Source organism: Pteropus vampyrus, unplaced genomic scaffold (assembly GCF_000151845.1).
Source record: "Pteropus vampyrus isolate Shadow unplaced genomic scaffold, Pvam_2.0 Scaffold7, whole genome shotgun sequence".
NCBI lineage: Eukaryota > Metazoa > Chordata > Mammalia > Chiroptera > Pteropodidae > Pteropus > Pteropus vampyrus.
This window is the reverse complement of record NW_011888788.1, coordinates 13561608-13587328: the sequence shown is the minus strand read 5'-3', so window position 1 is coordinate 13587328 and position 25721 is coordinate 13561608. Positions and strand designations below refer to the sequence as shown.

Here is a 25721-nt window from a genome sequence, read left to right as displayed (position 1 = left end):
GTGGGCTCTGGCCGACAGGAGCCGGGGACCCAGCCATTGCCGCCGCCTCTAGCGGGGAGCAGCCGGGAAGAGGGGGACGCAGTCCGGGTAGGGGGCCCCACTATGCCCAAAGTCTTCCTAGTAAAGAGGAGGAGCCTGGGGGTCTCGGTCCGCAGCTGGGATGAGCTCCCGGACGAGAAAAGGGCAGACACCTACATCCCAGGTGAGCGCGGGCGCGGGGTCCGGGCCTGGGCTCTGAGCTCCTGGGGTGGGGGCAGGGATGAGCAGGTCCCCTCTGTTCATCGGCTGAGGCTGGACTCCCCACCCCATGGCCCCTCTTCCAGGGGGAAGGAAGAAGTCTCTGAGAACGAGAGGATTAAGAGTGAGAGGGTTGGAAACCCGAGACATCTTGTTGCCCCTTCCCCCTAGTGGGCGCCTCTAATTGCCCAGCGGCGGGACCGTTGGCTGCAGAGCGGGTCGAGGTGGCCTAGAAGGGGAAACTGAAGACCAGTAGGGGCTATCCCCAGTCTCACGTCCTCATGAGGTTGCACAAGGATCCGTCTAGCCTGCGGGGGCTGGGTGGGTAGAGGTCAGACCCCTTCACTCCCATCCCAGAAAGAGGAAACGTGGCGCGCGGGGCCCCTGAGTTCCTCGTGGGCACGGGGACCGGGACCTAGGAGCCGCCCCTAGGACCCGGAGCTCGCTCGGGAGGCCGAGCCGGGGGCTCTCTTGCGCACCCCCTCGGCTTTAACCAGGTCTGGGGCGGGGTGGGGCGGCGGCTGCACCGCCCGCCGGTCAAACTGCCGCAGGCGCCCGGGCCTGACGCCGCGTGTCTGTGTGTCCCCGCGCGGACCCTTCCTCCGCAGTGGGCCTGGGACGTCTGCTCCTCGACCCCCCCGAAGACTGCCGCAGCGACGGCGGTAGCAGCAGCGGCGGCGGCAGCAGCAGCGCTGGGGAGCCTGGAGGCGCAGAGAGCAACTCGTCCCCGCGCGCCCCCGAGCGCCAAACCCGCGAGCCTGGAGACGCCGAGGGCCCCGGTGGACAACTGGCGGCGAAGCAGCGCCCGGTCGCCAGGTCGAAAATCAAGGTATGGTGCCGACTCTGCCCCCGCCGCCACCAGCACCACACCCTGGCGTCGGGATCTGGGGGCCCATGCCCCTCCCTGCCGCACCCGCCCGCGTACCCGGGCACCGGGGAACCCAGCTCGCCCGCCGCACGGCTCCTGCACCTGCCCCTGGGCCGCGGCCAGGGCGCCTCCGCGCGTTCTCCCGCTGGCTGCTAAGCCAGCCGCCTGCGCCGCTGCGTCCCGGAGGCTGGCTCCCCGAGCCGGCACAGTCCACCGGGCAGCCTCGGGAACTGCCTAAAAGGCTCAGGAGCAGCTTTCTCCCTCCATCAGCCAATTCCGTGTGTAAGACCCAAAGACTAACCAGGCCGTCGGGGTTCCCGTGGTTGGAAAAGAGGGACACAGGCTCCGGAATCCCACCCTCTGGGGAGCAGTTCTTAGCGCTGTGTGAATTCTGAATTTCACATCCTTACTTGGGTTTTGGAGACTGTGGCGGCAGCTTGGCACACAGTGGGCCTTTCACAATAACAGCTATTCCCAGTGCCAATTATGGAGTGTCCGTTAGACACGAGGTCTGTGCGGCGCGCTTTACATTTGTCCTGTCTTTAAAATTTTCTTGAATTAAAATGAAGGATAAATGAGTTAAACTGAAAATTGCCTCAGTGCCCGCCCCAGTGGGTTGGAGTGTTCCTTCCTCTCTATCGTCGCGCTTCAGCTCCCCTCCCCCACTCCAGTCTTCTAGAATTGTAGGAGACATCTGCACTTCCATGATTGCCAGCGCAAAGAAATCCGCTACCCCCAAGATTAAAGAATCCCATTCCACTGACTCAATCAGCTAGAGCCAGGGAGTGGTGTTTTAGGAACACGAGCCCAATTTCTAGCCGGACGGGCCACAATGTGACTGAACCTTTGCGGGCTCCCGGCCCTTGTTGTAGGTGATAATTCTTGGGCGGTCCGGCTGCCCAGGAGGGGGTGGAGAGGATAGAGAAGAGGAACCCAAGCGTTTTTGCTGTGGATTGGGAAAGCTTCCGTTACTTTTCCTGGGAGAGGCGATCTCTCCCCTATGCATACTCTTGGCTCCTGAGGCTTGGCTGGGAGTTGGGGGCGGAGAGGGCTGGGGAGGAGGATCTCTAGAGTTTGCTGTGGATTGGGAAGGTCTCCGTTACTTTTCCTGGGAGAGATAACCCCTCCCCTACGCGTATTCCTTATTCCTGGCTCCAGGGCTTGGCTGGGAGTGGGCCGGGGTGCATTCGGTTATGAATCGAGGCTAAAGGGCTGACCTGGAATCCTTTGGGAAGACATCTTTAAAGGATGCTCTTAAGAGGGCATACTACTTCGTGTTAAGGGTTCTGCTGAGGTTCAAAGTCAGCTAGCCTGAGGCTTTTCTGGGCCAGATGAGGTTAGGTGGGAGAGCTCAGTTTGCCTGAGGCTGGCAGCTCTGCCCTTCAGGAAATTCTACAAAGTGTCCCACTTGCATATTTATCATCAGGCTGGGAAGACAATTGAAACATTGTTTTGGATTGGATTTTAGACAGTTTGCCCCTCAATTGCCCAGATTACTCTCAAGAGAAAGTGGCTGAGGAAAAATATCCAGCCCCTTAACCAACATTTTAGGAGATCTTTCTTCCCTGCCCCAGGCAAACAGTGGGCTGGGAGCCCTGGCTTAAAGGGAATGAATAAACCTACGTGCTGCCCCAGGGATGTGGGCGGTGGGGTGGGGTATTGCTTTTGCTCTTCAACCATTAACATAGTTTCCGGAGGAGTGTTGTTTGTTTACTGAGGAAGGCCGGCAGCTTCCACCCACAGATAAGGAGACATCTTGGTGTTAAGATGCTCCAAGCCTCCAGAATTATCAGTCGTGATAGTGGCCATTTTCAAATGACTGGCCAAATTGCCCATGATTTAGCATGTTGTGTAACAATAAAGTTCTATGCAAAGCACGGAACTCTCAAGAATTAGTTTCCTAACCAGAGCGAAAAGCCACTAAAGGATAAGGCTCATACATGATGCATAAATTTAACAACTTAGTTTTAATGATTTTAAGACACTTGGCAGATGGCTCTTAGGACCAGAGGAAGGGCAAGTGTGAGTTCTTGACCTGCAGAGAGAGGCAACATCCCATCTAACAGTGTGGAGTGCCTGCTGTGTACCAGGTAGCAAGCCAGGAGATAAAAATGCTCCCACTCTAGTGTTCTATAATCCTCTGACAGTAATGGTTAAACCTCTAGGCTCTAGTTTTGTCACTTCTTAGCTGTGTGACCTTGGGCAAATTGTTAATCCCTCTGAGCCTCAGTTTCCTTGTCCTTAAAATGGGGATAATGATACTTATAGATTTGTGCGGATAAATGAGTTAAGATTGGAGCATGGTAGGTGCCCAATAACTCTAGCTAGAATTATTTGGATTGGTGGGGAGACTCAATTATTAATAACTCTAGTACGGGAAAGTAAATTCTAAACCAGAAGCACGGAAAAGATGTGGTAGTTTCTGAGCAGGGGACGTTTTCTTGGTGTGGATTTGAGGCCTATGGAAAAGGGGAGAAGCAGGCTTTAGGGTAGTATGAGCTCAGTCCAAAACCTGTATAAAGAAAGGACTCAGAACTATGGTGGCTGCAGTATGCAAAACTGTTGGGGATCAGGGAAAGTTGAAAGTGAAATGTAGCTAGGACAAGGTGAGATAGTGAAGGGACCAAGCCAAGTGTGGATGTTCCCTTGAGGGTGAGAAAGGATCTCAGGAAGGTTTTCGAGAAGGAAAACCTCAGTTGAGTCCATCTTACCAGCTATGGTTAGGGACATATGACCTCTTCTGAACTCAGTTCCCTGATGTGTAAAATAGAGAAATAATAGAATCAGCCTCTCAGAAGTGTTGCGTAGGTTAAATGTAAAATATTGAGCACTTTTGTATATTATAAATTGCCCAATAGGAATTTAGCTGACAATGACTTATAGCAAGTTTTGTTAACATCCAATATTAGTTTGCCTGTAGTAGAGACAAGGGATTTACCAACCTGACTACAACCAGTGGATCTGGAGAGGAGTGGTAGGTGCCGGTTAGGAAAAGTTCTTTCTCAGCCTAGTTGTCTTTTGACTGTGTGCCTTAGGGCAAGTTACGAAATTGTAATTGTCTCTTTACTACTGAGGATTCTGTAATTTACAAAACAGATCAGGGTGAGGAGATGATGTGCCTCTGGGAAAGTGTTCATGCCAGAGGTCCAGGTCACTTTAAGTCCCTTTTGTGCTGGAACCATTTGTAGAGACCCCCTCCCCATCACCATTGTCCTTCCAAGGTTTATTAGAAACAAAGTTAACTCTGAAGTTAAATCAGTTTGTTGACTGATATTATTCATTCCTTATTCAGAGTGGCTGGTGGGACCCAGGTACAAGTTTAGACTAGCAAGTGAATTTGTCTTCTTACCCGATCCCATTCTTTTTCTCTCTTCTTTTGGCCTCTCCCAAGGATTCTTCAAAGGAATTGAGATTAGAATTATTTCGAAAGTATTCTTGGCTTTTCACCTGGCTCTGTAGTCCGGAGTCTTCCAGTAGTGACAGATGTGTGAATGTGGAGTAGTCTTTTTCTTTTTCCATCATTTTTTTATGAAGATTTTCAAAGGCAGAGTACCTGTCACCTGGACCCAACCACGATGAACTGGTGGCAAGTCCCACCCATCCCTCCCCTGACCTTATTTTAAGGCAAATCTCAGACATTATAAATATTTTGGAATGTGTCTCTAATAGATAAAGACCAAAATATATGATTACACTCATATTCACAATGGTGTTCACATTGTTATTTGTTTCATAAATTCATACCTTTATTTTTTCAGTTTGCTGAATTAGGTCTACATAATGTCCACACATTGTAATTGATTTATGTGTCATTCAAGTGTCTTTTTACATATTTTCCCTCCCTCTCTTTTTCAGTTAGCCGTTGAGGAGATGGTTAATTTGTTTGTGGAGTTTCCAGCAATCTGGACTTTATAGAACGCATCACCGTGGTGTTTAATGTTCCTTGTCACCTACATTTTCTCTAAATGGTAGTTGGGTCTGCAGCTGCACTGTCCAAAATGGTATCCACAGGCATTTGTGACTATTTAAATTTAAATTAATTAAAACTAAAAATTACATCCCTCAGCCCATATTTCAAGCGCTTAGTAGCCACTTGGTTAGTGGCTACTCTATTGGACAGTACAGATTAGGACATTTCTATTATTGAAGAAAGTTCTATTGGACAACACTGCTTTAGATGCTTGATTGGGTTTATTTTATTTTAGCTAAAGTACGTCACAGTGGTGGGCATCTTTCCATCAAGGGGCACATAATATTTGGTTGTCTCTTGTGATATTAGCAGTCATTGAGGCTCAAGGTCTAACTATTTTAGGTTATTAGGGGTTGCAGAACAGTAATATTCTAATTCTGTCCCGTATTTATTAGCTGAAATTCTCCTATAGGGAGACACTTCCCCTCATCTGCCATTTGGTTTCCCAGTGAGACAGTTCATTTAAGAAAAGCAAAATATGATTCCTTTTATTAACTAGTTTTCAAGATAATCAGTTGGTTCACCAGAATTCTCTAGTGATGGTCAATTAGTTTGTGTTTAAGTATTATTGTGAGTCATAGATTTAAGTAGTTTACAAAAACCCATCCATTTGATATTTTGAAGAGAACATAAATTCTGTCCCTGACTCCTTTCTTATTCTGTCTCCCAAAAGAGAATTGGATGTCCTTCTCCCTGCCCCCGTTGTAACTTGCTACTCATCTCCCTGACTACACATTTGGCTAATCAGACTCCTTTTCTTGATTCTAAGTCTGCCAAAGGCAGAGAACAAGCCCCTACTGGGCTTGTATCTCCAATACCAAGTGAAATAATGCCTGACCCACGAGAATATAAGTCAGTACAGAACAGAAATACAGGCAGGGAAGAAGTCAACAGTCCCTAGACTTAAGTGACAGCATTTGAAGTAAAACAAGAAGAAAAGGGAGATCTTAGAAAATACTTAGAATCGATGCTCAGAAAAGTTTGAATTAATTTAAAGGGGGAAAAGGAGGCATAGGAGAACAATATAAATGTTAACTGCACCAGCTTTTAATTTGAATATAGCGAAGTGGGTTTTTATTGTTGGAAGGGCCTGCACAGGTTTAGTCACAGACAACAAGTCCACTGTAGCTAGCTTAAGCAGAGAATGGTTAATTATAGGGTACTAAATAGACTAAAGAAAGACCAGGCTGAGCTTCACTGCAGAACTGGGCCACCTAGGGAGCTGCAACTACTGCCTGTATGGCTGCCTGCTCCTGTATCACGATGCTTCTGCTAATGTAGAGTGTAAACCAATTGCCATGTGCCTGCCTCTGTTCAATTAATCCAGGTCCGAATTCAAATCTTCTGATAATGCATGTAATTGGCAGAACACAAGTCCCTACTGGGCTATATTTAAAAACAATAGCTGCAAGGGAGTTTGGGAAATGTCATTTCTAACTTCCTGGTCTCTGCAGTACAGGAAGGCTGTCCAGAAGGAGGAGGAATAGAGGCTGAATGTCTAACCATAGGATCTATCACAGGGATCTTTAACGCTTATCTCGTCCAATCTCATTTTCAAGGGGAGAAAAGGAAAGCTCAGAGAGGTTTAGTTGAATTCCTCAGTTATTAATGGCGAAGTCCAATCGAAGGAGCCTTTTTCTTTTAACGTCGTTGTATTGCATAATGGGGGAGGTATCTTTGGTACTGTAGCTGTTAGCGTTGACAGTCTGCCATGAAGGAATCTGAAGCTATTTCTCACCATGATATGAGACAAACAACAGGGTTCTTCTTTCCCTTTCCCCACATCATGCCCAGACCCATGGGTCTGTCAGGTGGAACTGTAGGCACAAGTTTTGCAAGCCACATTCAAAATTTCCAGTGTGGGCACCTACAAGTCATGTGGCTATATGCAGTTTACAGCTTTTTGAGCCTCAATTTTTTTCTGGATTCTAAACATATATTCTCTTCATCATCTCTGCATTTGAGAAGGTTCTCATTCTGCCATTCAGCAGAGTTGTGACGCTAAGGAAATGGTAAGTGGGACCAGGAGCAGAAATTTTATCCCCCCTAAATTGGAGTAATAAATACTCTTAGTATGTTTTGAGCACTCAAGCATAGCAAATGTGTCAGTGGACATGTTGTTCAAATGGCCATCAGAAGGTAGCTTGGGCTCATAATACCCTCGCACAGGAAATAGGACCATTAATTTAGTGAATTTGTCTGGTGGAAGCATCAACAGAAAATAAAAGGTTTTTTAATTTTTACTTTTTAATTTTTATTTTAGATTGACAGGTAAGTGACCTTAGCCAGCTTTGAAGTTGGTCGAGGGCCAACCCGAAGTCCCTACCTCCCCAGATGCTCCTGAAGTTTTCAGCAGCACTGATACAATGATTGGTTTGTTTCTGCTGCATAGGCCTGTTTTTTAGACTAGAGGGGAACTTTGTGTGTTTTTTTAAATGAAAGCAGAGATCAGGACAGCAAGCAAGATAGCACCAATCCATGGGGTTCGAGAGTTGCTCAATCTCTCTTCATTTTTCTTGCCCTGAATTAATCTGCAGACTGATGTCATCTCCCACCGTCCATGGTAGCTTCCCCACTTCATTATTAATAAGCCTTTTGCAAAGCGTTAATTTTGGATTAAGGGTGAAACTATTAAGTTTTTTTCAGAAGGTAGCAAGCATGGTGTAAATACCACCCCTGGCAGGTCTGGAGTGATACCCTGTAATTAAACACATTAATATTTTCATATCAAAACACATGAATATTGACACCAAACAGGAAAAGTCTATGTATCACTCCATGTCAACTTGGATCAGGTTTTATTGCCAAGGGATATAGGAGAGAATGTTGGTTTTCAGAGCTTTTCGGATTACAGAGTTGTGGATGAAGGTCTAGAAACTTGTGGCTCACACTGAGGGTTAGTCTTCTTATTCTTTCAGCATAAAGAGAAAAATTCAAAAGCCAAATGAGCAAACAAGGGGTTTTGACCAATTAACTTTTATTTAAGATCACGGAATTTTGGGGCTGGTCTAACTGTAAGAGTTAGGACTTATCAAGCATCAGATTTTTTTTTTTTAAGTAGCTTTTCTTCATTTAATTTTGTAAAAATCCCAAAAGGCAAATATCATTATGATCTACATTTTGCAAGTAATGAAATTAAGGCTTAGAGAGATTGAGTGACTTGTCTACGTCCCAGAGTCTGAAAGTGGTGGAGCAGGATTTAAACTTAGGAAATTGAGAAACAGACTTCGCTCTTAGCTTCTTATTCTGCTGAAGAGCTCATCTAATACCATTTTATTATTTTTACATGTGGGCAACTGTGGCCCAGGGATATTATATGACATCATACAATTAGCCAGCTCTAGGTTTTTATTTGATCCTCAGCATTTCTGTCTCCCTATTCCACTCATTTTGTAACTAAGATAACTATTATGTAACTAATTTTGGTCTACTACTTGCAGAGTAGAATAACAAGGTAAAATAGGTTAACCCTATTTGAACCTTTAGGAGGTGTAGAGTGTTAGCTATGAACTTGTGTAAACATGGTAAAGATGGCTTGGTGAGCAGACGTGTGACCCAGGAGGGATTGCTGGTCCTCTGACTCCTGGGATGTCATTCCAAGAATCAGATGTGTCTTCTGCCTTATGCAGCCCTCTTGGGAGAGAACATTCAGAAATGTGGCAGATCTGGTGTTCTGTAGAGGATGTGATACGTCTGTTACTATTCCAGTTTTAATCTAATTGCTGCTTCACAAATAACCCCAAATTTAGTCCCTTAAAATAATTATATTTTCTAATTCTGTGAAATGACTGGGCTAAGCTGGGCGGGTCTTCCCTGGGTGGGTCTTTTCTTGCTATTGTAGTCCCATGACAGCTGGGGCTGGAGTTTTCTAGGAGTTTTCCATGCTATGAAATGGGGATGAATATGAAGGTGGAGAAATGGAAAAATTGCCTTTGCTGAGGCATACTTGGAGAACTTTTATTTTTGCTCCAAGAAAACCCGAGGAAAGCTCCCCCTGAGGAAACAGAGTTACCTTAGTCTGCATCCCTCCTCCATTCTTATTTTCTCCCCAGCTTTCTGTATCTCGTTCAGATGATCCACTGGCCCTGTAGTCCCTTAAATTGTCACTAATCTCCCTTCCCTCTGCCCTTCAAGATTTTATTCTTTTCAAACAAAATAATGCCAGTGATTTGAGATTTTTCATCGTGGACCGTATTAGAAGGTATCCATATTACATGCTGAGCATTTTAAAAATAGGAATTTACCAAAAGGATTAAAGTAAACAAGAGTTCGGGTTTGAACTGTAGTCCTCAGGCACATTCTACAGGACTTTCAAAAGATAGTTCTAGCTTTCTACATGTTTTTAATCATAATTACCAGGGTTAATTGTCTGTGTTCCATTTTATTAGCCCCTCACTGTGTAGACTTGGCCTTGAGAAGCTCTAAGTACTCAGTTTGCCAAGACTTGGGTCATATTTAGGCTTTTCACATCTCTTCAAGGGAGGCAAGACCAGAATGAGGACTGCTGGACAAGAAGGAGACCATGACCTGTCCTAGAGATAGAAAAGTGATTGCCTTGGGCACAGATGGGTCTACCTCAGGCAGAGTGCCAGGTCCCACCCCTCTGGGGAGCAGAGGCAGGGTGTGAGGCAGTTGAGGGCCTAGGATGGCCACCTATCTGAGTCATCAAACTCAACCCCTGCAACTGTCCTCCTTCTGACGTCCCCACCTCCCACCCACTCAGAACAGTCTTGCTTGTTAGGGCCCCCAAAGTAGAGCCCTAAGGTGGACCCTGCCCTTCTCTGCTACCAGAGCTCTCTTCATTGACTGCTTTCCTGGGGCTCAGGCTAGCCACGTGGAACCACACAGTCCCCTGTTTCCCAACACCCTCTCCTGGAATACTCTTTGCCATTCCCCCTCTCTTCCTCCCCATAGCTGAAGATCTCATTTGCTCTGGATGCACCTTCTCTCTTGCTCCACGTCAGGGGTAGGTGTCCCTCTGAGGTGTGCATTGCACCCAGTTTTCCTAGGTGTGAGTAGCCTGTTGACTGATCTGCTCCCCCACTGCAGCTTCTTGGGGAAGAGCCATCCTGGTGACTGTATTCCCTCCAGCTCTGAGCACAGGGCCTGTTGCAGATCAGGCACTATTTGGTCAGCTGAGACTCATTAAGCTGCAAGTAGATGAGAAAACTGGTTCAGAGGAAGCTGACAGGAAAACCCTATTCTGTGGTCTTATGCTTCCCTCGGGTCTTTTTGTATCTCTTTGTATCTTCCCACCTGTGAGCCACTGCCTATCAGCACTTTCTGACTGTGCACTGGCCCGTGTCTGGGCTTGGGGCATGAGGGTCAAGAATGTACACAAACATTTACTGACGCAGCGCGCTTACTTGAGGAAACCAGATGAACTCTGAGGAAACATTTGTGTGTAAGAGCTAGTTAGAAATGCAACGTGTAGGCCCCTCCAGACATCCTAAATCAGAATCTGCATTTTAACAAGACCCCCAGGGGATTCATGTGCACCAGAGACTTGAGAGACACTGGTCTTATAGGTGGGAGAATAGTGCAGCCAAGGGCTGTTGTAGTTGGACAAGCTGCATCAGGGAGGAAACAGGTGCAGTGGGTCTCAGTGGACGGCAACACCCAGTGGATGAAGGGAGGGTTGTATTTGAGGCTAGGAAGGTACTGAGCCAGGATAGGACCAACTCTTGCTAATGATGTTTTTCTGAAAATAAAGTTTTTAGGTCCTTTTATGAGTAGAATTTTGGCAGAGCAATTGAATCATTCTTCTAAAGGATCTGATTTGGTAACTAGGAAAACTTTGATGAATATATTAGATCTGGTGTTTTTCACCACATAATTATAGATTCAGTTTTCTTTCTCAGAGGTGGCAAATACATTGAGAGAACACTGAAGTGGGAGCCCAGAGCCTGTGATGCAACTGTGGCTTTGCTGATAATGAAGCTGTGAGATCCCGCCCAAGTCATTTCCAAAATGATCATTTTATTTGTTTATAATTTTTTGTGTCAGGGGCACAGCTCAGCTAGGCAGTATTAGCTGGGCAGTATTAGCTGAGGTCACTCACTCAGCTGGGGCAGTCATGGGCTAGGCTGGAAGGTCTAGTGAGGCTATTTTCATACCCAGCACCTCAGTGCTCCTACACATGGCCTGGCCTCTCACTGTCCACATGGCTGCTTGGGCTTCCTCACAGCCTGGTGATCTTGGACTTCTAACATGGAAGCCGGCTTCTAAGAGGGAAGATGTAGAAGCTGCAAGGCCCTTTAAGAAGGCCCTGGAACTGACACATTCTCTCTGCATCCCGTTGGTCCAAAAGGAGAGGAAATAGTCTTCATCTCTTGATGGATGCAGCAGCATGCATGCATGGGAGGGAGGAATTGACTGTGGCTGACTTTGAGGACTATCTACTACAGGCTCCATGATGTTGTCTGGACCTAGACTCCTTTCTTTCTGCTCTCCCATCCTCAGCATTGGCTTTCCCGTTGTGGTCCAAGGTGGCTGTTAGATCTCTAGCCAGCAGGAAGGAGTAAAGGAGGGAAAGGGTACCATCCTTCCTCCTTAGAGTATATTTCATTGGCTGGTAGTCATAGAGCCATGACTTGCTTGCTGTAAGTCTGGGAAATGCAGATCTGGAGGCAGAGTAGCCTGCTAAAAATTAGAGGTCTGTTCTAAGGAAGAAGGGGAGAATGAATGTTGACAGGAGCTGCCAGTCGTTCCATCTTCCCCAGAGCCAAAACCTGCCTGGAATTTTTAGGAGACAGAAGCCCTAGCCAGGCCAAGCCTAGAGACACAGGGATGTGGGCTCCTGGGGTAAGCCCCCAGGATGTGTCCGCCTACACTGGAGTCCTCATAGCCTCTCTCTGTCCTAGTTCACCACAGGCACATGCAATGACTCGGCGGTTCACAGCTGTGACCTGTGTGGCAAGGGCTTCCGCCTACAGCGTATGCTCAACCGGCACCTCAAGTGCCACAACCAGGTGAAGAGGCACCTGTGCACCTTCTGCGGCAAGGGCTTCAACGACACCTTTGACCTGAAGAGGCATGTCCGCACACATACAGGTGAGGAAGGTGGCAGGTGCTTTTGGTTTTGGTTTTATTTTTATGGCCAAGAGTTCCAGTTTCTTTCTCACCAAAGAACCAAGTTGGGAGTAGTGTCGTGTTTCTGGAAAGGTCACAGGATGGGGCACTTGGAACCAACCCATCTGGGTTCACCTCCTGGCTGTGCCACTTGCCAGCTGTGTTACCTTGGGCCAGGCAAGCCCCCTCTCTTAGCCTGTTTTGCCCTGTGAGACGGGACTAATGATGCAAATTCTGGCACAGCACAAGACAAATCACTGGCTGGAGGTGTTCTGAGAATTGTGAGGCTGGATGCAATGCTGCAGGTTAGCATAGTTCAACCCCTCAGGCGGGGCCAACTGCTGGGATGTGGTCCCTGTGGTCCCTGTGGTCCCACTGGTGGTATTTTATGCTTTTTTCTTGGGAAGTAAGCCCGTGTCTGAATAACATCATGTTCTTCCTGAGAACTCAAAAAGAGAAGAAAATGGTTGGTTCACTTAGAGTTGACTGAGCCTCCTACTTGAGGCTGGCAGGCAAGCATCTTCCTCCCTTTGGGCCTCTCTCAGTTTCCCTCCTCAGGAATTGTGAATCTGGGTCCTCTCCAACTCATGTCACAGAGAATCCTGGGGGTGCTCATGGGCCTCTCTCTCTCTGATTGATGACAGCCTCATTAGTTTTATCTTAGAAATATTTGGCCTCCAGGCTTCTCCTTGAAGTCCACGGTCTACATCAGTGCAGAGTGATTCCTTGAGGAAAATTCTAAGGATGCCACTTTCCTGCTAAAAAAGTCTCCAACTCTGGGCAAGGGGAAATCCAATCTCCTCATCTTGATGGGCTTCATGTAAAGCCCCTCACATCTGGGTTCCATCTTCAAATCCCCATCCTATCCTAGCCCATCTCAATCCCATTCCATCCTGTTTCATTTCATTTAGACCTATCCCCTCCTAACCTGTTCACCCCATCCTGGTTGCTACCCACTCTTTCCACAGCCTCATAGAATTTACTGTACCTAGTACCCTTGAACCCTGAAGCCTTTTCAGAGTTTAGGGTTTCCCCTGGCATTTTTGGTAGGAATAGGGAAATGTCTATTCCTCCGTCCAGATAGGGTTTCCAGTCCCTCAACTCCCCCACAAGACCCTTCTCAGACCCTCTAATTCAGATTTCTTTTATAGCCCTTATGCTTCTTTGTTCTTAGAGTACTGGCCATAGCTGCCTCCTTGGCCTGGGGAGAGTGTCCTCCACCTTAGAGGGTGGGCTGGCATACTAAAAATTTCTTTTTTATTTTTTCCTTTTCAAATACTTTTTTCTGGAGGGTATTCTTCATTCAGATATAACAGACATCCAGAGAAGTACACAAATCATACATGCATAATTTAACAAATTTAGGAATTTTTACAAAGTGAACATACCTATAGAACTAGCAACCAGACCAAGGAATGGAATATTTCCAGACACCAGAAGTCACTGCCCACTCTCTTGTGCCCCCTCCAAATCACCATCTCTTTCCTTAAAAGAGGCACCGCTATTTATTGTAACTTCTAACAGCATGAATTACCATTGCCTGTTTTTTAATGTGATAGAAATAGAATCCTACAGTGTGTATTCTTTTGGGTCTGGCTTTAAGACTTCTTTTTTAGACCCTAGCACCAATGAATCAGTAAAAGTTTGAACTCTGTGTGGCCAGGCTGGCACCTTAGGTTGAAGTAGGGAGAATGCTTAGGGTATGTCAGGTTGGAGGTAGGTCCTATGGGGTGGGGGGAGGGTCCTACAGTTGGTGGTGGGTCCTATAGGTGGTAGAGAGTCCTCTGTGGTGGTGGAGGAGTCTAAGACTATCAATGGACCCATCAAGTGACTGTAAACTTAGGCTCATAGACAGCTGACCCAAGGGCTGGAGTAAATTGGGGACCACTCATACAGTCATTTGTCATTGTTTGCCCTGGAGCATTTCTGAGCTTTTCATCTCTATCTTAGGATTTCTTGAGGGCATAGCCTATTTTTTCTACTCCTTGCCTGGTAGGCAGTATGGTCACATCCTCCATCCTGGCATTTAAAACAAAGTGAAGGGGCTCCGGGAACATTGCTGGCTGTTGGTACCTTCAGCTGGAATAAACACGGAGCTGATAGAGTGGCCTCATCAGTGCCTGAGTTAATTCTCTGTTGATGGAGAATTAACGAGAAAATGTTAGAGAATGACCGCTTCTCAGGGAAGAGTTTGCAAGTCGAGTCAATGGTATAGTAAAGAACTCTGAATCTGAGTTAGCTGACTGTAAGCATTTTATTTGGGAGATGATCTCGGGAGGCTCAGTGAGGGGTAGGGAGAAGAGATAGATAGAGGAGAAGATCGCCAGTAAGAGTGAGTTAATGAGCAGGTTACCACTGTGGGCAACTGGGGCTCAATCCCGCTGGGGTCCTTTTGACGAAATGTATAGAATATACCCCAGAATTTCTCCAGGGGTGAGGAAGCTAGGGCACTGATCTATCAACTCCCATGTCTTCTTGCTTGAGAGTCCATCCTGGGACCCACCCAGACAGTCCTCCAACCCCATCCCCCTGGCAGGCCTCTCATATTTCCTGGGGAACATCCTCACACCCGAGATGCAGGAAGCCACTGGCCTTACAAGGCTACCTGAGATGACCTGGTGGTAGGCTGAAGAGATTTGGGTGGGGGGTTGACAGTGTCTGCCAAGGGAGTAGAAGGGTTAGTAAGTGAGTGGCATGGCTTGGCAGAGAATGGAGACCCTGCAGAGGGTTACACAGCTTCTTCAGATGGCAGCAAGCTACGAATGGTCACTTCATGCAAGGCCCTCAGCATTTATCATCTTATCCCAAACAACTCCAAGGAGTTGGTGGTGTCCTTAACCCCACTTCATAGATGAGGAGACCAAGCTCAGGGAGGTAAACAACCATATGTGGTAGAGCTAGGAACCAGAGTGGCTGGTCCTGAAGTTCATGGTCTTCTATCCTCTATGGAGTCTCTTTGGACCCTTAGCCTCCCAGTGCCTTCCTCATTCAGCGTTCTCCTCAAGGTTGAGGCCTCATCCAGCCTGCCTTATTTCAGTTTCCAGAAGCCTGCTTGCTCTGCAAGAAGGTGAGATAAAGGGAAACCTGGCACAAACTCCGCATTTCAGCCTGGGGTTTAGCAGGTTGCAGAGGAGCCTTAGCATGTGTTCAGTGGCATCTAGATGTCCTCTGCCCACAGTGAGTAAGAAACATCCCCCAGACTCCTGGGTTCCTCTACCTCCAGCTCCTCAAAGGTGATACTTCTAGAGATTCTTATAGAAGAGGCTGAAATCATTGAATATAGTAAATAAAAATGCCTTCTGCCTGATGCTTTCCCAAAGGGCTTCACATGGTTTATCCCATGAGGGGAGAGGCTAATACTGAGCAGGCATCTAAGAATGAGAAAACCTGCAGCACACCGGCCAGTACAGCAGCCACCGGAATGTGGCTGGTCTGATTGAGGCATGCTGTAAATATAAAACAGACATTAGCTTTTTGAAGACTTAATGCAAAATAAGAATGTAAAGTATCTCAATTTTTAATGTTGATTTCATGTTGAAATGGTAATATTTTGAATATATTGGGTTAGACAAACTATCATTAAAATTAATTTCCTCTGTTTCTTTTTCCTTATTTTAAAGTGACTACTAGACATCTTTAAATGACAAAGCAGCTTGCATTTTAATTTCTATTGGAAAGTACTAAGATCATTGATATCTACAAATAACCATTAAAAATTTTTTAATCATAGTTTTGACCCTTAAAGTGATCAACAGATAGAATTATGGAAATGTCTTGAACTGTTTTCCCTGTGCTGGTTTATTTTCCACTGAAGATTTGTCTTCAGGTAATAATGGACCAGAAAGAGGAGCCAGGAGCTTACTGACAGATTACCTGGTAGCAAACTGAAAAAGCAGGGCCAGCCCTGGGGATGCTGCTGTGCTGGTCGGGGGCCTGGTTTCTTTGTGTGAGAGAACTGACCTGCCATCTCTTGAGCTCTGTGCAAAAGGGATAATCAGTATAAAGCTATTGACTAGTAAGTAAATGTTGTATTTAAACCAGAAGCAAAGATATGGACACTGTTCACAAATACATTTAGACAGTTGAGTGAAGGGTATGTTTGCTCATAGTTCGATTAGGCTAGACCATGACTGATTTAAAAACTGTTCTGAGACCCTTCTTCTGAGATTGTAGATATGATATTGATAAGGTGGGCAGAGACAGTGGGATAGAGAATCAGGATTAGTCCTCCCATACCCCATATTTCTTCCTGTCCCCTGCAATTACTGAGAAGACAAGGCATCTAAGGAAAGACTCAAAACACAAGGAAACATCTTAGAAAAAGATCCAGGGAAACCAGAGCCTGAAAATGTCTTGCCTTAATATCCACACCGATGAAAGAAAAGATTAAGATGTCTTTTTTGGATATGACTTCACCAAGAAAAGAGTAAATCAGAGGAGTATGTGTGAGATGGGGATAGGGGATGTGAGCCGCATGACATCTGATTCAAGATTGGAAGACAGAAACTAGTACAGAAAGAACTCTTATATTTTGCAGAACTATTTCAGCAAACGAGTGCCTATTTTCAGTCCAAATTGTCTTAGGTCAAGTTCCCTAGACGCAGATTCTGAAATGGTGGTTATTATAATATGACTTGTTGAGAGAGGGCTCTCAGGAGAAACCTGTAAGGGAGTGGGGAGCAGGACAGGATAGAGGAGGGAGCCGAGCAGGGTGTGCCCTCAGCTGGAGCCAAGCCCCGGTCTGATCTCATGGGGCTCTGGAATTTGGATGGCACCACAGCCTTGTGTTGTCTACAGACAAGCAGGAGACATTTTTGCACCACATCAGTCAGACAGTGGTTGAGGTCTGCCTCTCCCCTGGGCAGAGAGGTCAATTACTCAGTGCCCATTCCTCAGAGAAGGGGATAGCCAGAAGCTGTTAGCTGCCAGCACACATGATAGCAGGGGGATGATGCGCTGACTCAGAAGATGGGTCTGGATGAGGGACCAACAGCATCCACTATATACATAGTAGAGAGACTTGCTCTGTTTAATTCAAATTGACAGGATTGCAGAGGCCAACGTGGGAAATCATGGCTGTTGATCCACCTCACGTCAAAATGGGGAGAAGTGGGCTTGAGCTTTAAAGAAACCGTGCTCTTGGAAAACATCATAGATCTGTTTTTAGAGGATATTCTTTTAGATTTGTTTAAGTGTTGAACCAGCTGAGATGCATCCTAAGAATGGCCATCCGTTGAAGGAATGATTTGTTTTTGGCGGAGGGAGATCTGTGTTTCACAGTAAAAAATAATAACCAACTCTCGCATGTGCCAAATTCTGCTCTCAGTGTCTGCACCCAAAGTGCAGTCCATGCCCCAGCATAACTGGCAGCACCTGGGAGCATGTCGGAAACCCAGAATCACATTTATTGAGGGCTGTATGTTAGGTGTAGTCTGGGCATTGTTTACTGGTATGACCAGATATGCCGGGCTCATCAGACAAGTATCACTTTTATTGAAAGTATTTTATTTTTCTCGTTTGTAAAATGACTACTTATACTATAAGACTATAGCCAATATAAAAGCTGTAAAGAAGAATGTGTAAGTCACTACCGATGGTTGGAAAGGGCACACACATCTGTACGGTCCCCAGCTCAGTCTCTGGGGGGCAGGGTGCCAGGGGACATAACCCATGTTAGTTTTAACTTTACAACTCTGAAATAAAAAGTCTGTTCCAGGTGCCTGCCATTCCTGTAGAAGCTTCTGAGTTCTCTAGAGGGAAGCCGAGGAATTCAGATTTGAGGTCAGGGAAGCGGGGAGGGGGTACTGCGCTGGTCAAAGCCCAGCATTTGTCCCACCCCCTGGGACGCCTTCTAGCCTTATCTCCTGATGTCGGCCACATTTGAGAGAGACAGAAGAAGGCAAACAAATCCCAACTTGATTGAAGAAGAGGAAACAATGGTGTCTTTGTTTGGAACCTAAAGGGAAGGATCGAAGGGATCGGGGAAAATGAGAGGTTTGGAGCTGGGCAGATGGAAGAAAAAGAATAAACTGCCCTCCACTTCTCGTGAGTTGAATGCTGTCATATGGGATTGCCTCCTTTACTCATCAAACTTTCACTCCTCTACATTATTTTCACTTAATTTTGAGTTAAAAAGCAATGTGAAAGGGGAAAAAATGACACACGAAACCTCCCTCCTCATGCCCCCATTCCACTCCTGAAAGCAAACCACCATTTAATTAAAAAAGTTTTTTTCCCAGTTTTAATATACGTTGCTTTTTTCATGTAGCATATATATCTTGAAGATTGTTTCATATCTGCACAGGTAGACAACCTCACTCTTTCAGTTATAGTCAGGGCATTTCTTAAATATGAGATTATGACAAAATTTCAAATATGGAGGCACCATCATTTTCTTTTGTCCGAAACTGATAACACTCATTTCCAATTTTAGGTTTTTTCCTTTTATTTCTTTCTTTAAATTTCAGACAGTACTGCCATGAATATTCTTGTATATCCTTTGCCTGCCTGTGTGAGTCTTTCTGTAGATAATTTTCCTGAAGTGGGCCAACAGGTAAACACATTACGATTTTTATGGGCGTTTTTTATGGATATTTGTCACCCTAAATATCCACTCCCACAAGGAGGCCTGCAAAAGGCTTCTCACTGAAGCTCATGTTTGGATAAAGTTCAGTAAAGGAGCACTTCGCTACATTAAGGAGAGCAAGCAGAAAACGCCAGTAACAAAGAATTTTCTTTGGTGATATGAAGCTTGATTTTGGTTGTAGAAATAGCAAATTTGAAAAGAAGACACCCTTTCTGATAACCCAATGCTCAGTGTTTTTTGGACTAGGTAATACAGGCTTACAACACAACATTCAAAAGGGTAGACAGTGAAAGAAGGCTCTTCCCTTCTCTCCACCAGCTACCTAATGACCACATTTAAAAAATTATCCTTTTTTTTTTTTTACCGTGAAATGATACAACCAAAAGTACATACAAATACAAAAAGATACATATAGGCATAATTTAAAGACAAATACTAAATACTCAAGTCTCCAAGAGCCAGCTTCTGAATGGAGCATATCTGTGTCATGTTGAGCTGGATTGTAAGATCTCGCAGTTGGGGCCTATTGAGTACTTAGTATGTGCTGGCCCTTTGCATGTAATGTCTCGGTTAATCCCCAGAGCAGCCTTACAAGGTGGGCATGAATATTATTCCCATTTTATAGATAAGAAAACTGAAGCCTGGGCGGGTTCCGCAATTTGACCGTGGACTTGGTACACCAGCAGCAGATGTGTGATGCCTGGATTTTCAGTGGCTTTGGACTCTTACTGTCTCGGTGTCAGCGTCAATGGCGTTTGGTGCAGAGACAGTGTTTTCTGCTGTCCCACTTCAGACGTGGACGAAGTTGACCTTTGCTCGAAAGCACTAAGATTGTTGAGACCCTGTGTCAGGGAGGCCTTGGCATCAGTCCCCCTTGTCTGGGGCTCCTCTCTGGCACTTTTATCTCTCACCCATGATTTCATGGGGTATAGGAGGCTCCAAGAGGGAGGAGCTTGTTTCCAACCCCAGAAAGAGTCACCAAGGGGCAGCTGCATGACAATGTTTGCCTCCACCAATGAGTGAGGTATGAATGTGGTATGTACAGAGAGGAAGGGAAGCAGGCTCATGAAAGCCAAAATTGGCCATAACTGGAGTTTTAGGGCCTATTGTCTCTTTCTCATCTCGGTGTCTGTGGATCACCCATCCTCCAAGCCAGGTTCATTCCCACCCCTCTCTGGAAAACAACAACAACAACAATAACATGCTGTAGCCACCCCATTCTCTCCATTGTTTGGATGAGGCAGGGCTCTGAAATCTTTCAGCCTTGGCTGTGTAGGCCTTGTGGGGTACACAGCTAACCCATAGAAGATGCTCAGCTGATCTGCTAAGTGGGGAGAGGAAGGAGATGCGACCCTATGCATGCTAGATTCAGTCCTGGCATGCTGGCGTCTTCAAGGGGGCAGGGATCAAGCAAAGCAGCGAAGCTACCTTTTCAGCATTGGAGGTGGAGATCCCCATGGGTAGGGTTGGGAGCATCTGTTTCCAGGAATCCGGAGTTTGTTGCATCCAGGTGAAAGCCTGGTTAAGTGTTCTGGTTTCCCCATCTGTTTAGTTTAGATGTTTTAAAACAGTTATTTCCATTAACTATTGAAAGGAGCAGCTGGTCTCTGGGTAGATTTCTGTTTCGATGAGCTGTGGGTTTGAAATCAGGTTTGTTGCTTGATCTGCCAAAAGTGAGGGGAGCCAGCTGCCATGTGGGCATATTCCTCGGCAGAGGTCTCATAACCCTTAAATTTATGGAAAGCTAGCTCCAAAGATGTAACCTCTCATTCACTCATTCATTTAAAAATTATTTACTGAGCACCTATTATGTGCCAAATACCGACAATTATAAAGTTTAACTTTTGGCAATTTTTCTAGAATATGTGAAATCAACTATAGGCCTGCATTCCGCTTGAGTAGGCTAGAGTAACATCTCACCATAACATTGATCCAACACAATTTTTTTTTTTTCCACAAGAGTGTTGCAGGAAATGATGTGTCCTTCTGGATGTGGAAGAAAAATGAGTGATTTGATTTGTTCAGGTGTTTGGATGGGGGTAGGGAGGATATTTTTTTCCATTTTGACTTCATTTATTTTATCGTCTGTATACTTTAAAAAAATCTTTTTGAACAGAAGTGGCTCCCTTATCCCCCTTTCACAAGCTACCATTAAGGAACTGGGGACAATTAACCTTGAAGAGAAGACATGAGGTGTGTGGCTGACTTCAAATACCAGAAATGCTGTCCCTACATGTAATTTGGCATCACTTTAGACCTATGACTCTCCAAGTCTTGGTATAAGCTTCCTCAGCATCACCTGGGAAAATGTTAGAAACAGTCTCAGCCCCACCCCAGAATAAGGGGTGGGACCAGGCACCTGTGTTTTGACAAGCCTCTTGGGTTGGAGATCCGCAGCTTTTGCATTCAGTTCAGTAGGTCTGGGGCGGGGCCGAGACTGCATTTTCAACAAGCTTGCAGGTGACACAATTCCGCCATTTGTCCACCAGGTTGTACAAGGCAGTATGACATGGTGCGAGGGTGTGGGCTAGGGCACTGCTTCCTCCATCTCTATAGTTTTTAAAAGATGGGATTTGGGTAGAGCAGTACAACAAAATGCCATGGTGCTCTTAAAGAAGAATGAAATCAAGCTGTAAGCACCAACTTGAAAAAATCTCCAACAATAGTATTAAATGAAAAAAGTAAATTTTGAAAATATCTTTTGAGGAATTTGCTTCCGTTAAAGCCAGCATATAAAATCATAATAATTTCCATTATTGGAAATTATACAATACAATATTTATACAATTATACAATATTTAAACATTTTAAATGTAAATTTTAATAAACCTACTTTTCAATTTTTCTTTTTTTTCCCCACAATTCGAACATTCTGGAAAAAAATAACTATTAAAGAATCTATGAAATCTTATGATTTTACTACTGTGGAATATAAAATGAAAAGTACAAACGAAATAAACTCATAGGTACAATAAAATGGTGGTTACCAAAGGGGAAAGGTGGTGGGGGGATGAAGTGGGTAAGAGGAAGGGATCATGTATATGGTATGGAAGGAAAGCAGACCTCCGGTGGGGAGCACGCCATAGAGTGCCCAAGTGTAGAATGCTGTACACTTGAAAATTATACAATGTTATTAACCAGTATTACCCAAAAAAAAAAACAATTAAAAAATATGTAAAACATCTACATAAGGGCATACATTTGTCCTTTCACCTCGAGCTCCACTGTGACTCCACACGGCACTGTCAGATCCTGTCCTTATTTAAAATTTTGTCCATATTTGTTTTTCCTGTACTGACTTAAAATTTTGTTCATCATGGATTTTTTAGTGTATTTTGAGGTTTCAGTATTATTTATCTTGATGGATTAGTATGTACTCTTAAATTTTATGCCTCAGACTTTGGGGATTCCTCTAGGCAGTGGCCCTCCTGGCCTCTGGGCTTTGAGATGGTCTAACTGATGGCTGCTCCCTCTCTGCTCCACATACCCCCAGCACTCTCTCCCAGGCTTCCATGCTTATATGACACCGTGTTTCCTTTACAGAGATCTTACTTAAGTCTTTGTATCTGACATTCTGACCTCCCACAGTCGGGGTGAGTACTGATGGTGGAAATAGGAACGACTGTGCTTTGATAAGGCTGAGCTCCCTGGTGTATATGGCATGTAGGAACTCTCCATCTAGAAGACAAGCCCCACTAATATTAGCCCAGTTCTAAAGCCAGCATGAGATCTAGTTTGGAAATGCTTCCATAACTGTAGCAGATGCCATCAGTGTCCTACTCCTGCCCCCAGACCCTGCCATTTCTGGGCACACCCATCCATGCAGCAACTGCCCACATGTGCAGCCCTGTTCTTGTGTTCTTGCTAGAGCCCATTCTACCTACCCGAGGCAGGCTAGAAGTGCCAGGGAGGGAAAATCTGCCACCCAGGGGCAGCACTCCGCAGTGCTGCTGGAGCAAGTGGGTAGAAACCCAGCTCCCAGTGGGTGCATGACTCCGAAGTGTTCTACACTGTTTCCCGACTTGCCCAGCTGATTGGACTCCTGTTGCCTATAGCAGATACTGGCTTGTTGACTCTACCTTGTAGGGTCTCCTTTCCATGTCCCTGTCTCACTTCTTCACCCCCTTACCGGAGCTTTCTGGCATCCCCTCCCAAGTAACTCCTTGTACTGGAATCTTTGTTGCAAGTTCTGTTTCCTGGAAAACCTAAACTAAAATAAAAACAAGGTTTGTTTTGCCCACTCTAAAATCAAAACATTAGGGCATACAAGTGGGAAGAATAAAACTATATCCATTTTTTTTTGTTTGCTCGGGAGTATGCTGTGAACCTTTGTGGACAGTTTTGTTTCCTGCCTTGTTTTCCTCCTGTTGAATCTTTGGTCATGATGATTTTCTTTACTCCCTATTTCCCACACCCTCAGCCTTTAGCAACCATTTTCCTACTCTGTTTCTATGAGTCTGACTTTTCCGAATATAAACAATGCCAGTGCAGTATTTGTCTTTCTCTGTCTGGCTTATTTCACTTAGCATAATACCCTCAAGTTCCATCCATGTTGCCGCAATAGCAAGATTTCCTTCTTTCTTGTGGCTCAATAATATTCCACTGTATAAATATACCGCATCTTTTTTATCTGTTCATTTGTTGATGGACACTTAGGTTGTTTCCATTTCTTGGCTATTGTGAATAATGCTACTATGCACATGGGAGTGGAGATATCTCTTTGAGATCCTGTTTTCATTTCCTTTGGATGTATATCCTAGAATACGATTGCTGGATCTTATGGTAGTTCTATTTTTAATTTTTTGAGGAGCCTCCATACTTTTTTCCATTGTGTCTGCACCAGTTAACATTTCCACCAACAGTGCATGAGGGTTCCCTTTTCTCTACATCCTTGCCAACACTTGTGTTATCCCTTGCCTTTTTGGTAATAGCTATTCTGAAAGGTGTGAGATGATATTGTGGTCATGATTTCCATGTACCTGATTATTAGTGATGTTGAGCACCTTTTCATGTACATATTGGACATCTGTATGTCCTCTTTGGGAAAATGTCTATTCAGTTTTGAATCGGGTAGTTTGTTTTTTTGCTGTTGGGTTGTCCATGATGATTTTTGATGGCTTCCTAGGTGGGAGACTCTGGCTTGGCCGTGACCAACTGGTGATTTGTCTGCCCCTCACCCCTGTAGGTATTCGCCCCTACAAATGTGACATCTGCAACAAAGCCTTCACCCAGCGCTGCTCCTTGGAGTCCCACCTGAAGAAGATCCACGGGGTGCAGCAGCAGTATGCCTACAAGCAGCGCCGGGACAAGCTCTATGTCTGTGAGGATTGTGGCTACACAGGCCCCACCCAGGAGGACCTGTACCTGCACGTGAACAGCGCTCACCCGGGCAGTGCATTCCTTAAAAAGACATCAAAAAAACTAGCAGCTATTTTGCAAAACAAGCTGACATCCACACTCCAGGGGAATGCCAACCTGAGCGAGGAGGAGGAGAAGTGAGGGAAAAGAAGAGAAGAGACTCCGAGGTTGCCACGTTTACATGGATTTTTGGTTTTCAGGGTCTCCTGCCCCGCCAGCTTTTTCTAATTGCAAGTGTTCAGTTCATTTCTCTGTTCTTTTGGGGCCTCAGCAGGAGGATCTGTTCTAAGGCTGCCAATTATAATTGTGGCGTCTGGCCCCCTGTATCTCATGTCCTATTGAACACAATGACATTAGGAAAGTTTACGGATGACTAATCACCACGCGGAACTTTTTTTTTTTTTAGGATTGTCACACATGGGGGCAGAGATGTTCTTAGAGAGACCATCATTTTATGGTGCCTTGAAATAAAAGTACTTCCACTTGAAATGCTACTCAAGCAAGAAAAATGAATTTTATCTTGAGAGAGTTTACAGGAATTATTTTAATAAATGAAATGTTCTCATGAAACTTCCTTATAATAGTAAACGGGGGAGCGTTGAACTATATAGCTCCTTGTTTAGGGCTTATTGCATGACATTCTACTTCAGGTTATTTGGCAGTTGATTATTTTGTTTCAGTGGGTGGATGTAAAGAGGCAAGGCTTGAGCGTTGGGCAGGAGCACAGACTGCTGATGAAAAGAAAGCATTGACAACTGACATGCGCACTGATTTGCAGACACCTGGGATCAACTCAGTAGGTAGCTCGCAAATGCTCTGGTTACTTTTTGTGGCCTTGGGGTTACTGCCTCTGGGTTTCTGGGTTGGGGACTTGCTGGTAGAAGGCACTTCTCCCTTCTTGGAGTCTGGCACTGGGGACAATGTGTGGCAAATGCTAAAGTGTGAGGAATGCCCACTGGCACACATACACACTTGTGGAAGGGGCAGCAAGCAGCATCAGCAGCCTCCTTCAAGGCACGTGACTGCTGAGCTTATTGACCTTTGGCCACCTCTATCTCTTCACCTGAGAGGCCTGGGAGATTAACAATAAAGCTGACTTGAGACCATAATAGGGCAAAAGGGAGGCAGCAGGCGGTTTCAGGGTCCTTCCATGCATGGATGGGCAGCAGAAAGGGCCCAGTATCCTCAGGAAACCACAGTGGCCAGGAGAGGTATTATCCCAGTCTCCTGAATTGAGTGAGTGATCAGCCACGTTGTCCTGCCCCTTGTTCCCTGGGCATTGCCTAGGCTCAGTGCCTCAGGTCCATTTCTACCCTAGAAGATCAAGAAAACCTTGCTTTGGGACCAGGCTGTTCCTTAGTCTAGGAAACATTGGATGATGAGGCCATTTTCTTATTTCCTTCTTCCATTGTCCCCCTTCCTCTTCAATTCCCTTCCTTTCCTCTCCCTCCTTTCCTTCCATTTTCTCTCCCTACTTTTCTCCCCCTCTCCTCTCCCACACTGTGGGCTAGGCATTACGCCAAGATTTGGACAGTGTAAATAGCATATCCTATAACTTGAGATAACGCTTCTCTTCCAAATCAGCACTTTTCTTTTAGAAAGAAGGAAATCGACCCTCTTGCAGGGCAGCT

At 45.4% G+C, this 25721-nt stretch overlaps 1 protein-coding gene across 1 annotated transcript; it reads left to right on the top strand.

Annotated features, from left to right (window-relative positions):
* The first annotated feature begins 102 nt into the window (after positions 1–102).
* OVOL2 (ovo like zinc finger 2) lies at positions 103–24231 on the top strand. Its single transcript, XM_011370573.1, has 4 exons — positions 103–202; positions 846–1066; positions 11939–12128; positions 23918–24231. The coding sequence occupies exons 1-4, from the start codon at positions 103–105 to the stop codon at positions 24229–24231; spliced, it is 825 nt and encodes a 274-aa protein (XP_011368875.1).
* The last annotated feature ends 1490 nt before the right edge of the window (positions 24232–25721 follow it).